Raw genomic sequence first — 12993 nt, 5'->3', positions numbered from 1 at the left:
GAACCTTGACCCAGTGGGTTAGGGAAGGGGAACGGGAACTGGTGAATTGGGGGGCACGGGTGGAGAACCAGGACTCCTGGGTTCCATTACTAGGTGTGTCCTATACTTGAATTGATCCTTTTTCTTGCTTCACCCCTATCTTCTACAAATCAACTACTGGGAGGTTTTGCACAATCTTTAGGGAAATATCTGTTAATCATCCAGCTCCACAACTGATAATATTTACCCTCTCTGGCTCCCTGCCCCCACAGAGACCTGTTAAATTCCACCAGCAAAAACTCTACTTTCAGACTGTTTTGCCTTGAGGCACTTTGAACCTTTGTCCTGCCTGTGTGGGAGGGGGGAGGAGGGAGGGGGGAAGAGGACAGGGGCACACACAGGGGAATTTCAGTTGCTTCCAAGGTGAATCTTCAATCACCTTCTTCTCATGCTCTGGTTTGGGTGCCCATGGGCTCAGAAACATGCTAGAGGAATTCACAGACCACACCAGTTTATCACATTTTTAATCTCCCTCCATTCCCAAAGTATCTCTGGTCAAGAAAAGGCAGCACTAGCAACCGCCGCTTTTGTCCTCCCTCAGAACTGTAATATTGCTAAACAAGGGCCCCTCTTTTAAATCAGCAAATCCTACATTTTGGTGGTTAAACTACACCATATATGGTCCACCATCTTTTCCTCCACTGCACCTAATTACACAGTGACATCTAGCTACACAAAATTCACACATTTGTCTAGATGGCATTTACGTCTGTAAAGACTTGGACTTTTCAGCTTAGAGAAAAGGAGACTCCGTGTGTGTGTGTGTGTGTAGGATACAGATCTATAAAATCATGACTGGTGTGGAAAAAGTGAATAAGGAAAAGTTATTTACTTATTCCCACAATATAAGAACCCAGGATCACCAAATGAAATTAATAGGAAGCAGGTTTAAAATAAACAAAAGGACGTTTTTCTTCACGCAATGCAGTCAACCTGTGGAACTCCTTGCCAGAGGATGTTGTGAAGACTAGGACTTTAACAGGGTTCAAAAAAAGAGCTAGACTGATTCATGGAAGTTAGGTCCATCAATGGGTATTAGTCAGGATAGAAGAATGGTGTCCCTAGCCTCTGTTTGTCTGGAAGCAGATGACAGAAGAGGGATCATGTGAAGATTACCGGTTGTGCTCCCTCCCTCTGGGACATCTAGTATTGGCCAATGTTGGCAAATAGGCTACTGGGCTAGATGGACCATTTTTTGGTCTGACCCAGTATGGCTGTTCTTACGTGACTGCATTTCTGGGCTGCAGGACCTCAAAAACACCCCAACGGTAGAGAGGAATGCTGGGTGTTAGTTTCCTGACAGCCATTCATAGCAGCAAGAAGGTAAATTGAGGCAGGGGCCTTTTATTTCCTATTTGCACAAAGCTGCCATTAAGGAGTCATTGCTATGTTCTTCTCACTGAACACAGCATCCCATGATCCCTTCATGATTTTTTTCTTTGTTTTAGACCCAGATCCAGCTCTAGTTTCAACATCTGGCCAGTAGTTCATGTTAGGTCATAGGCTGCCAGATTGGAGCTTGTTTGGATGTAATTTCTGGCCCTCGTGGAAGTCTTTAGCAACTGGGACCTAGCTACCCCTCAACCTTTTTCTTTGCTAAATTAAAAACAGGAGCTCTGGGATTTTCTGTCTGGCTCTTCTGAGCTCTCTTGCCCCTTCCTCAGTGTCCTTCTGAAATTAAGGACCCAGGTTTCTGGGAGGTTGGAATTGGAGACCAGAGCCCCTCTGAAGCTCTGACAGAGAACCCAGGAAGTTGAGGACAGCTGAGTGTTCTATGTAGAGATACTAAAGGGGGTGGGAAGGCAGGTGAAGCTCTAGGTCTCCACATGCAGCTGGAATTTATGACCTGACACTTTCTTACCAGGAACTTAGCCAGGTTCTGGAATTCCTTCTACAGCTCAGAAGGTATAAATGGGGAATTGGGCCCAGTGAGGGGAGGGGAAACCCCAGGCTGGGATAATTGACTGATGGGCACCAACAGAGCCATGTCCCACATGGCTCATTCCCCTGCTTCATCCAGCCACTGGCTGCCACCATCCCCTTTGTCATGCCGGCTCCTGGAGATCTTGGCTTCTGGCTGGCCAGTCTCTGTTCTGGGGGCAGGAGAGTTCTCCAGAGGCCAGTATCACTGTGGCTGGCTCCACCCCAGCTTCCACCTGGCAGGAAGGAGTGGAAGAGCCAAGACAGGAAGAGAAGTTGGGCAAAGTGACCAAAACCAGGCTCCCTGCCAAAAGGAAAGCTCCAGCTGCCAGGAAAGAGGCCGTGTAGTCCCCAGTCATGTCCTTCAGCCAACCTGGAACAGAGAAAGGAAAGAGTTATCTAGAACACCACCAGGACAAAACAGGGTGATCTAGAACACATGGGCTACGTCTACACTGGCACGATTTTCCGAAAATACTTTTATCAGAAAACTTTTCCGTTAAAAGCATTTTCGGAAAAGCACGTCTAGATTTGCGGAAAAGCATCCTACCAGAGCACTTTTTGCAGAAAAGCGTCCGTGGCCAATGTAGACACGGTTTTCCGCAAAAAAGCCCCGATCGCCATTTTTGCGATCGGGGCTTTTTTGCGGAAAACAGTACTGTGCTGTCTACTTTGCGCAAAAATTTTTCGGAAAAAGACTTTTACCCGAATGGGAGCAGCATAGTATTTCCGGAAAAGCACTGACGATCTTACATGAGATCATCAGTGCTTTTGCGGAAATTCAAGCAGCCAGTGTAGACAGCTGGCAAGTTTTTCCGCAATAGCAGATGATTTTGCGGAAAAGCTTGCCAGTCTAGACACAGCCATGGAGAACACAGAGCAACCTAGAACATAAAAGGTGGCCCAGAATGTCACAAAAGCCCAGGGTGGCCTAGATTACTGCGAGGTCTAGTTGGTTGGAGCAGGGGGAACTAGGAGCCATAACTGTTGGGTTTCATCCCCATCTCTAGGCCTGTCCTTAGGGGCTACCAAAAAGGATTGGAGAGGCAACTAACATCAATCAGGATGCTATTGATGTGTCAAACACTGGTCCCAGGACCAGGGTGGGGCCAGGGAATCTTGACTCCAAGAAGCACCAAGTCTATGGCTTAAGCTGAGAGAAAAATGGGTAGGGTTGGAGACTGATTTACAGGGGTACAGGAGCTGGTTTCCAATGAATTTCATGGGAAGAAAAGGAAGGCAGCCTCAATCTACCAGAGAATGGTGCTCCCAGAAGCCCGCCAATGCTCTCCATCATCTGCAGCAGCCCCAGCGAGCTGAAGATCCTTCCAATGCCCACGATCTCCGGCAGGATGGAAAAGACCACAGGGGTGAGCGCCCCAGAGAAGAAGCCGTAGCAGATGCTGATGGCCATCAGGACCGGGTAGCTATGCCCCAGGGGCACCAAGGCCAAGGAGATGCCAGTCAGGGAAGTCCAGGCTACCAAGATGTGGACGAGGCGGAAAGCCCGACAGTCAGCAAGCCAACCTGAGAGGAGGCGGCCACACAGGTCAGCCACGCCAGCCACAGACATAAGGAAGGCAGCTTGGTATTCATCATAGCGCAGCTCTCGAGCCTGGGCCACCAGATGGACATAGGGAATAAAATAGCCGGTGTTGATCAAGGTCACGGCCAGGACAAACCTCATGAAAGGCCAGTGGGAGAGCAAAGGCAGGTCAAAGAGGGTGGAAAGTTTCTCCAGACAGCTCTCATTAAGGTTCACAGGTCTGGCCAGGTCTTCCTTGAGGGTCAGGGGGCGGATGAGAGCCCCACACACCACCAGGTTGAAGGACATGCCAGCCACAACCAGGAGGGCCCCGCGCCAGGCGTAGGTGTCCACAAGGAGCTGGAAGAGCGGGGAGAAGGCGAAGGAGGAGAGGCCCACGCCTGTGAATGCCAAACCTGTAGCGAAGGTCCGGCGCTTCTTGAAGTAACGGGAGACAGAGGCCACAGAAGGTGTGACAACCAAGGCCCACCCGAAGCCTGCCAAAAGGAGGGGAAGGGGTATACATAAAATACATAAGTTGGGGCTGCACTTGGCTGGAAAGAGCCCTCCCCCACCTTCCTGTGCCCCCCACCCCCGGGGTTGTATGGTGTTGGCAACTGGCAACACCCACCTTTGCCTTGTTTTTTCCAAAATGGCTGCCATGCAGCAGCCATTTTAAGTGAAGCCCAGTTTCTTCCTTCTCAGCTTAAATGATTATGCCCTCCCCAACAGCATGGCCCCTGCACCACCATAAAGTGATGGCCATTTTGAAGGAGGTGGCCATTTTGAATTTTGCTCCGCTCCTTCTCCCTTTCAAGGGGTGGACATTTTTAATAAGGTCCCTTTTCTTTCGATGCCTCCCCCATGGTGCCTTTCAGTGACACCCATTTTGACAAGATCCCACTCGTTCCCTCTGTGGCCCCACAGTTCCTCCCATAATAGCAGCCATTTTTGACACAGTCTGGTTCCTTCCCTGGGTTCTTTAGTTCTCCCTCTCCTCCCGCCAGCCCCCACCACCTTAGAAACCCTCGCTTGAACCCCACTGATATGTCTCCCTTCCCCCACGTTCTACCCCTGCACAAAGATATAGCTGTGCCAGTTGTCATTTTGGGTCACATTTGGTATGATTAGCGTCTGAACAGGGCTGACTTTTTTGGGGCAAGGAAGAATTGTGATGAAGAGCGTCAGGAAGGGGTCATTTGAAGATCATGTGATTGTGTTCTTCAGTGGCATGGGAACATTTTTAAGAGTGGGGTGCAGTGTTCCCGGGCATTTAGGCAGCCACCCAACAGAGTCAGGTGCTGCTCAGCTGATTATCAGAGTGCCCAAGGCATAGTTTTCTATTTGTGGTGCACATCCACATATGCCTTTGTGCACATAACACAATTTATTCTGCACACAGATGAAAAAACATTAGAGAGCACAATGTTGAGGGGTCTGATGTCCTCTCCCCCCTTTCCTCCTGTCCCTTTTCCCCCCACAGCTGAGCCTGGGAGCAGAGCCCAGGGTGTGTGAGGCCAGCAGACAGAGAAGTATAAACCACTGTGTGTAGGAAATTTTAGCTAGTATCTACTAGGGATGTAATAGTGTAGTCATTTAACCAATGAACTGATAAGCAAAAGCTTATAGGTTAATGCTATAGATTACACGCACACACATACTCTCTTCTCCCCTTGCCAGCAAATTTATTATCAGGTTGGCCAGCAGCCTGGCTCAGTCCCAGCTTGTGCAGGGTCCATGACCTACCCCTGCTGCGATTCTGCATTTGAAGTGTATTAGAAGCTGGTGGGCAGGCAGCCCGGCTCAGTTCCAGCTTGTGCTGGGTCTGGGAGCTCAGGCACCCTGCCCCCGACAGGGGCTGCTGCCACTCCACACTGCTGCCTCTGTATCAGAGGAAGCAGCATGGGGCAACAGGCAGCTGGTCCACAAGGGGAGCCGGTTTTTTAAACTGGCTCCCCTTGCAGATCAGCTCCCGCCTGGCAGCCCACGCTGCTGCCTCTGATACAGATGCAGCAGCACAGAGTGGCAGGGGGCCCCCTCGGGAGTGGGGCCAGAACACACTGGCTGCCAGCCCCCACCCCCGGGAGTACAGAATAGTAGAGTAACCAAGAATCATCCATGAGGTTAAACGACTATTCAATTAACCAATATTTAATATCCCTAGTGCCTACTTGGCAGTGCATTTTATGTCGCCTGTTGTCAAGCTAGGCAAGGCTCTAGAGGAGTTCATGGACCCAGGGCTATCCATGGATGGAGCAAGAGTCTGGGACAAACCCCTCACATCACTCCAACCGCTGCCCCCACCTTTTCCTGCCCTTGCTGCGCCCCATCTCATTCTGCCTCCACTCCTTCCTTCAAGCTCCCACCCTGCCCCGCCTCTTCCCTCCCCACCCCCAGTCCATCCACTCGCCCGCCCTCCTGCCCCAAGTCCCCTCCACTGAGTGACACAACCCGGGAGATTAGCAGAGGGACCTGTCACAGGGGTCAGGCCCCCCAGCACTCACCACTAGCAGCATAAAGTGGAGCAATCCGGCCCCAGCCCACTCCACTCCCCCAAACCGGTGAATGCGGGAGGCAGTTCCACCCTTTCCCAACCCCCCCCTTGAGTAACAGTGGATTAACAGGGGTCTGTGGCCGGCAGCAGGGGTCAGGCCCTCTTGCGCTCACCGGTAGCAGAGGAAAGCGGAGTGACATGGTTGGGAATTGGGGCTTGGAGCACATGGGGCGGGGTCGCTCTGCTTCCTGGGGCCTTCAACCCCTGCTGACAGCACCAGGCCCCACCTCAGTAGGCATCTGAGGTGCTCAGGGCCCAGAGCGGCCATCCCACCACTGTCCTAGAGCTAGTACATCCTGAGCTGTCCTCCTGGAAGACTTCTGCATGTCCCTGGATCAGAACCACTGCTCTAGCATCCGGGAAACACGTTCAAGGGAGAAAACTGGGCAGGCGGACAGATGGCAGAGCAGGAAGAGGGGAAAAAAAAAAAAAAAAAAAAAAGTCCAATCATTTCTTCTCCATGTAATAACCAAACCCAAGGAAAGCAAAAAGGAATTTCACCCATGCGTAAGTGGGATGATCCCGTCAGTGTGAGCCCAAGGGGGTAGGGCAGAACAGCACCTATTACCCACACCTCCCAGTGGCTACTGATGCCTTCTCCATTAAGCCACTGGCATTCTGAAAAATCACCGCAGTAACATCAGAGCATTTGGCAGGTGGAAGTCCCCACAGCAAGTATCAGGCAATCTCCCCCAGGACTCAGCCAACACTGGCACTAAAAAGACGCCCAAGTCTGCCAGCTTCCCGCCTAGCACCCTTGCTGCTTAGGAGAGGCTCTGGGGTTGCAAGACCTGCTTCACACCTTGCTAATTCCATCCTTAATGCAATGCACAGTGGAGGTTATCCAAAAACCTCTGCACCTTAGGCAGCTATAAGCCAGACTTTTGGAAACCCCATGGTGCACTGGTTTACCCAGAAGTCTTTGCTCCGAGTCTTGAGCAAGAACACTCCTGGGGGGGGGGCAACTGAGGCAGGGGGCTCAGGATGGGACCTACCTGAAAGCAGCCCGATGCTGAGGTACAGGTGAGTCAGGCAGGTGGCGAAGGAAGCCAGGAGCATGCCCAGCCCTGAGAGGAAGCCCCCGGTCATCACCACAGGGCGTGCGCCGTACTGGGTGCTGAGGGCACTGCCCACTGGACCTGCAAAAGATGGCAGAGAAACACCAGACAGATTCCCATTACCCAGTAATTCAGACTTTGGGGGAGGTGTGGGGTTCTTCTCCCACCTCCAAACTCACTTGCAAACTGCTGCACGGCAATCCCGATGGAGGTGATCCAGGACACCCGCCAAGACAACTCCCCGAAGTACCCTACAAACTCCATGAAGAAAACACCGAAGGAGCGGATCACCCCAAACACCAGCGCGGACTGGAAAAAGGCTGCCAGAACCACCATCCAGCCCCAGCCCCCATCGGGGGGTTCAGGATGCACCACCAGCATGGGGCTCACTGTTGGAGAGAGGGATGTTAGAAATGGCTCTGTTGTCCTGGAGTACAGCTTCTCTGGTCCCAGCAGGGGGCGCTATTGGAAGCGGGGAAATGGGGGCAACCCCTAGCTCCGCCAGTCCCAGCCTCTCCCAGCAGAGGGTACTGTGGGGCAGAGGGCAGGGGAGTTGACAGTGGAGGGTACTTCCCAGTTCCTCTGGTCACAGCATCCCCCAGCAGAAGGTGCTGTGGAGTATGGGTCAGGAGCCCCAGCCATCAGATGTACAACAAGACCCATTTTTCTCTCTTTTCTCTTGGGCCAGGGAGGCAGGAGGAAAAAAAAAAAACCAAGCCTTGAAAAGTCTCACCCTCCCCCCACCCCCGGCTCAGAGATTGCCACATCCTGGAGTGGCTGGCCACCCCCCTACAGCAGCCCAGTGGTTCAGAACCAACATTTTCTCCCTTTGGCTCAAAAGGGGTCAGGAGTCAACTCTACTGGCACCTTTAAGGCATCACAGCTACTGACGATGGATCCGGGCCCCCCCACCTACCCACAAAAATTCCATCCACCCCCTTCCCAGACTCTGCTCCATGCCCAGGGCTCCCCTACTGTCGATCCTCCTGGAAGGAAGACCAGATTCCACTCCAATGCTCGGCAGGCTAAGACCTGGAATGGGCAGCACTCAGAAAAGGGGGCATGGCGCAACTAGCTATAAACCATGTCCAAACTAGTGGTCCCTGTAAGCTGTGTGGTTGGGCAGATGCCCAGGAGAGATTCAAATGCTGCCATGCTGATTAGCAGAGCACCCACAGCCAGCAACATGTGTTTCACTGGTGGTGCACATCTGCACATGCCTTGGTGCACATAATAAAATTTATTCTGCTCATCTATATGAGGAAAAAAAATTCCTGCAGGACAAGAGTAACGTCATCATGTCATCTGCATCCTCATGTCACTGCCATCACCACCCATTGTCACCCTGAGCTGGCTTGCTCCAGCTCTCTGCTTCACACCCTGGGAGGCTGTGCTACGGGGAAGGAACTGCTGGGGCTGGGTCCCCTCCACCATCTGAGCCCAAGCCCCCTGCCCCCAGGCCTCCCCTCATCCCCTCCACCATCTGAGCCTGACATCCCTAGCCCCATCATCCCTTCTGCCAAGGCCCTACATCCCCAGGCTGCTCCTGCCCCCTGGCCAGACACCTACCCCCAGAGAGAGGGGGGTTGGCGAGCATAGCAAGCAGAGGCACAGCTCCCTAGTGGATGGGGAAAAAAAAGTATCGAGGGAAAATTGACTATCACTCACTTTGGGAAATTGCTCTGATTTCTAATGCTTGCCATTAGAAAAAACACACCTTTCCAGGAGAGACAGGTTAGCATTAGCATGGCTCTACAAGACATTGGTGAGACCTCACCTGGAATGCGGCCTCCTACGTTCGAGACAAATGAATTCAGATGAGACTAGGTGCAAAGGGCGACTAGGATGAGCCATGAAATAGGTGCAAAGGGCGACTAGGATGAGCCATGAAATAGAACCTTGTACATGGAGATTTAAGGAGTTTGCAGCTTAACAAAACAGAGGCCATAGGGAGAGATGAGTGCCCTCTACAAATACAACAGTAGGGAAGGGAGAGAAGTTATTCAAATGAAGGCCCAATAAGGGCACAAGGGTATGAACAGGCTTTCAAACTTAGGATTGAAATCAGAGGAAGGTTTCTAACCAAGAGAGGAACCAAAGGGAACAGGGGAGGCAAAAAACCCCTAACTTGTTTTAAGACTAAACTGGATACATTTATAGAGGAGACGGTGTGATGAGATTGCCTACAACAGCCTATGGCCAGATACCGCCAACAGTTGACGATAGGACACAGGATGGGGAGGGCTCTGAGTTACTTATGAAAATTTTTTCCTGGGTGTCTTGTCCACGTGCTCATGATGAGTTTTCCCCAAGGTCGGATCAGCAAACACCCTGAAGGTTTTTTCTATCTTTCTCCACAGTGTGGAGCTTGGATCACTTGCTGGTTTGAAGTAAACGGTGGATTCTCAGTAACTCAGACTTTAAATCAATATTTGACTGAGCCAGAGGTGAGAAAGTGGTAGTCCATCCAGGCCATAAGGTGTTTCACAACCTATCCCCACCTGATTACCACATCTCATTCTCCTACCCGCACCTGTCCCATGATCTGTGGATTCTAAGTCCTTGTGGTCTTCTCATCAGAGCTCCTATATTACCTGGTGTAACAAAGTGGGGGTTGAATTCACTCTGTTTGCTTTATGTTGCATGTAAATTTCTACTGTCCTGTAATAACCCCAGGTGTATGCCGGTTTCCTTGGGCACTGCACCAAGCCCTAGATGTGATGGAAGTTTGGGCATGACAACCTTCCCCATGTACACAATGGCAGATGCTTTCTAGAACCTGAGCCTAGAAGGGCATGTGCACGTAACCAGGTGACACCTTTTGCCTGGGAAGCTGGACAGAGGCTGGAGGTGGGGCTGTGTGCAGGGCTGGAGCTGGCTTCTGGGTGTGTGAGTTAGTCTCACTGGCTTGGGGAGCATAGGACCCATGGCTCTAAGTCCCCTCACTCTCGGGTGGATTGTACTGACTGCTTGGTGCATATACAAATTTTATTCTGCACATGGATGGAAAAAATCCATATATAGATGGAAAAGATTAGAGGGAACACTGGATGTCACCATGGTTGAAGTGGGTGGGAAAGGACCACTGCCCAGATAGGTTCTCAGCCCCAGCTGCCCACCTCATGCCCAGGGCTCTATACGTGGCTGTGGTCCCTGGCCAAGGGTCTGGTCCCACCTCTAGCTGCAGGATTGGGGGCAGAAAAGATTAAGAGAGTGAGAGGTAAAAAGGTTGGGGACCTCTGGTCTAGATAATACTTAGTCTTGCCATGAGTGCAGGGAACCACAGGGGACCAGACTAGAAGGGAAACTGTTGTAATTAAAGGCTTTCTTAATGCCTTGCATTTCAAACCCTTTAACCAGGTTGCCTTCTGCTCTGGTACCTTGAATAAGAGTTTATCCATATGTGGAAATGAGAACAATTTTAGACTGGCACAAAGTGGTCTAAGACGGATCAGAACGAGGCCCCTAATTCTGAGTCTCCAAGACATTCTGGAGTAGCTCCGGCACTTAGAGGTTTAGCTGATGGATTTTCGTTCACACTTTCATTCCTTGCTTCCCGCCCTCCACATGGCCTGATTCTACTTTCCTGTTACCTGGCTCATCTTTGCACAATGCAAAATCCACTTTCAGCACAGATTTAAGGGCACACCGCTCTTACTCCAAATTAGCTTCCCCGTGCAGAAAGACCCCTTAAGAGGATCAGAAGTCACCTTGCAGTGACCATTAAGGGTACAGCTATGCTACAGAACAAGGTCAAATTAAGATATGCAACTTCAGATAGCTGAGGCTGAAGTAGCTTAAGTTGACTTTTGGCAGTCTATGCTGCAGGAAGTCAAAGGGAGAACACTCTTCCTTTGACTTTCCTTACTCCTTGTGAAAGCAGGGTTATCAGCATGGATCAGAGCGCCCCCCTCACTTTGAATTAGCTGTCTTAACTAGACCAATTCAATCCCTTGAAGATCCACAGCAGCCATGTCTATCTTCCTCTTTAGTGCAGATTAGGGCTGTGAACTAGTCATTCCACCCCCCCTTGTTGCCTCTTATCAAAAAGAGGCAGTGGGGGGTAGAGGAAGGAGGTTCTTCACAGTGGCAGTGCAGTGTGGAGCCTGGGGCCAGACTCCGGGCTCTAGAAGGCCTGCAACTTTAACATGCTTCATGCAGTCCAGGGCCAGCTGGGACTCCCCTTTGACCCAGGGTTCCATGGGGTGCTGCTGCTTTGAAATGCATCAACTATTCAATTAGTCAATTACTCAAAATGTAACATCCCTAGTAGCAGACATAACCTAAGAGCAAATCAGCAATAACCTGACCCCCTCAGACCCACAAGCATGCTTAACTGTTTAATCTTGCAACCAGAGTGTTATTAACATCTTAGTTTCAAACACAGAACCTCTCTTGGCAAGCACAAGGCAGCCTCTTAGCTCCCCCCAGAGGCCTCCTCTGTGCAGCCTCATAGCCCCTCCAGACTTCACGTCTCCCTTGCTGCCCTCACCAGAAGTGACTTGCCCCAGAATCAGCTGCATGGAGCTACTGGGACATAGTGGAGAGAGCGGGGATAAGGGACCCCAGCCAACACTCATACACTGCTGCTGGGGGAGGGGATGGGAATTAATGTATGGCCTTCCCCTCCCCCACAGACACAGTAGGGCTGTGGCCATAGTCAAAGTCTATCTAACGGCAGCAGGAAACCAGAGATCCAAATAGCATTTCCTCCCTTTCCCCAGGCCAGGACGTAGGCGACCTTCCCCGCCAGAGGGTGGACGTTACACCTGTAGATCAGCCTGGTCTCCGATCCGCCCCCCCGCCCCGCTCCTTACCTGACCGAGCATCTCACCGGTCTTCGCTACTCGCCCGAGAAAGCCAGGGCAATAACCCCTCCCCCACTTCAGCAATCCCCACCTGAACGTTACAGTCCCTACACCCCGGAGCCCCCTAAAGGTGCGAAGATCAATGAGCCCCCCCCCCCATCAATCCCCACCCCCATCAATCCCCGGGCGCTACATCCCGGCCACTCGCTCACGTGGCCCGCGGCCGCAACCTTCTTACAAAATTCCAAAAGGGGCGGGGCGAAGCGGCCGCGCGGAGCCCAGACCACTGCTGGAGGGACATGCCACGCCCCTTTCGCGCCACGTCTCCGCCCCCTCACCCCACCGGGACCGGCTGTTTGTGCGCAGGCGCGAACAGGTGCGCTGAGTTAGGCACAATTTGCAGGCACGCTTCCTTCCCCCCCCCGGGGCAAGGGGAGCTGCCATGTGCCCTGTGCTGAGGAGGCATGGTTTGGGGGCTATGGGGCTGCACAGAGAGGGGGATGGGGCTCTAAGGAGCAACAGAAGTGAGACTGGGGGCAAGGGTCCGTGCAGAGGGGGAAAGGCAAGGCTGGGGCAGCACAGAGAGGACAGCTGGGGGCTGCCATATGCCCTGAACAGCAGGGGCTTCTGGGGACCTGGAGATGCCCCCTACTGAAGTCCATCTCCCCATGGTGAGGCAGTACCTGACTGGTATTGTTCAGCCTGTTCTCACAAGCCTCCAGTGACCTCCCTTGGGCAACAGACCCAACACCCCCATCTCCCAGGAACACAAGACTGATTTTCTCCTCCGTCTCCCTTTGCTGCGGACGGAACCAACCCCACCTTACCTGCCCCTTGTGTTAGAAAAAAAATTGCTCACCCAGTAAAAAAAGTTTGGCCAGGCCGCTCTTGCTATAGTGGGCTGCAGTACGCCTTGGGAGAAACCTGCCGCACCCTTCCTGCATACCATTGCCTTTAGAAAAAGGGAAGGTGTGAAAAGGGGAAAATAGCCTCAGACTCTCCCACCCATCACCTTGGCTTGAGAACTGCAGGGGGGGGGGGACTTACCTGGTCTCATGAAACCTGCACAATTTCAGCCCAACCCCTGGG

General features: G+C 52.1%; 1 protein-coding gene across 2 annotated transcripts; it reads right to left on the bottom strand.

Annotated features, from left to right (window-relative positions):
• Window positions 1–486: 486 nt before the first annotated feature.
• On the bottom strand, window positions 487–12134 carry LOC102447290 (monocarboxylate transporter 13-like). 2 transcript variants are annotated; one of them, XM_075908007.2, is made up of 5 exons: window positions 12117–12134; window positions 7276–7485; window positions 7034–7177; window positions 3214–3981; window positions 487–2332 (listed from the first exon to the last, which is right to left on the bottom strand). In XM_075908007.2, exons 2-5 carry the CDS (start codon window positions 7475–7477, stop codon window positions 2085–2087), a joined length of 1362 nt encoding a protein of 453 aa, XP_075764122.2. In that variant the 5' UTR covers window positions 7478–7485; window positions 12117–12134; the 3' UTR covers window positions 487–2084. The 2 variants fall into 2 exon arrangements, with proteins under 2 accessions (XP_075764122.2, XP_075764121.2); XM_075908006.2 differs by lacking the exon at window positions 12117–12134 and adding an exon at window positions 11914–12072.
• Window positions 12135–12993: the final 859 nt, after the last annotated feature.

The sequence above is a fragment of the Pelodiscus sinensis genome, chromosome 22 (assembly GCF_052426305.1).
Source record: "Pelodiscus sinensis isolate ZL-2025 chromosome 22, ASM5242630v1, whole genome shotgun sequence".
Lineage (NCBI taxonomy): Eukaryota > Metazoa > Chordata > Testudines > Trionychidae > Pelodiscus > Pelodiscus sinensis.
This window is presented reverse-complemented; position numbering and strand designations above follow the sequence as displayed.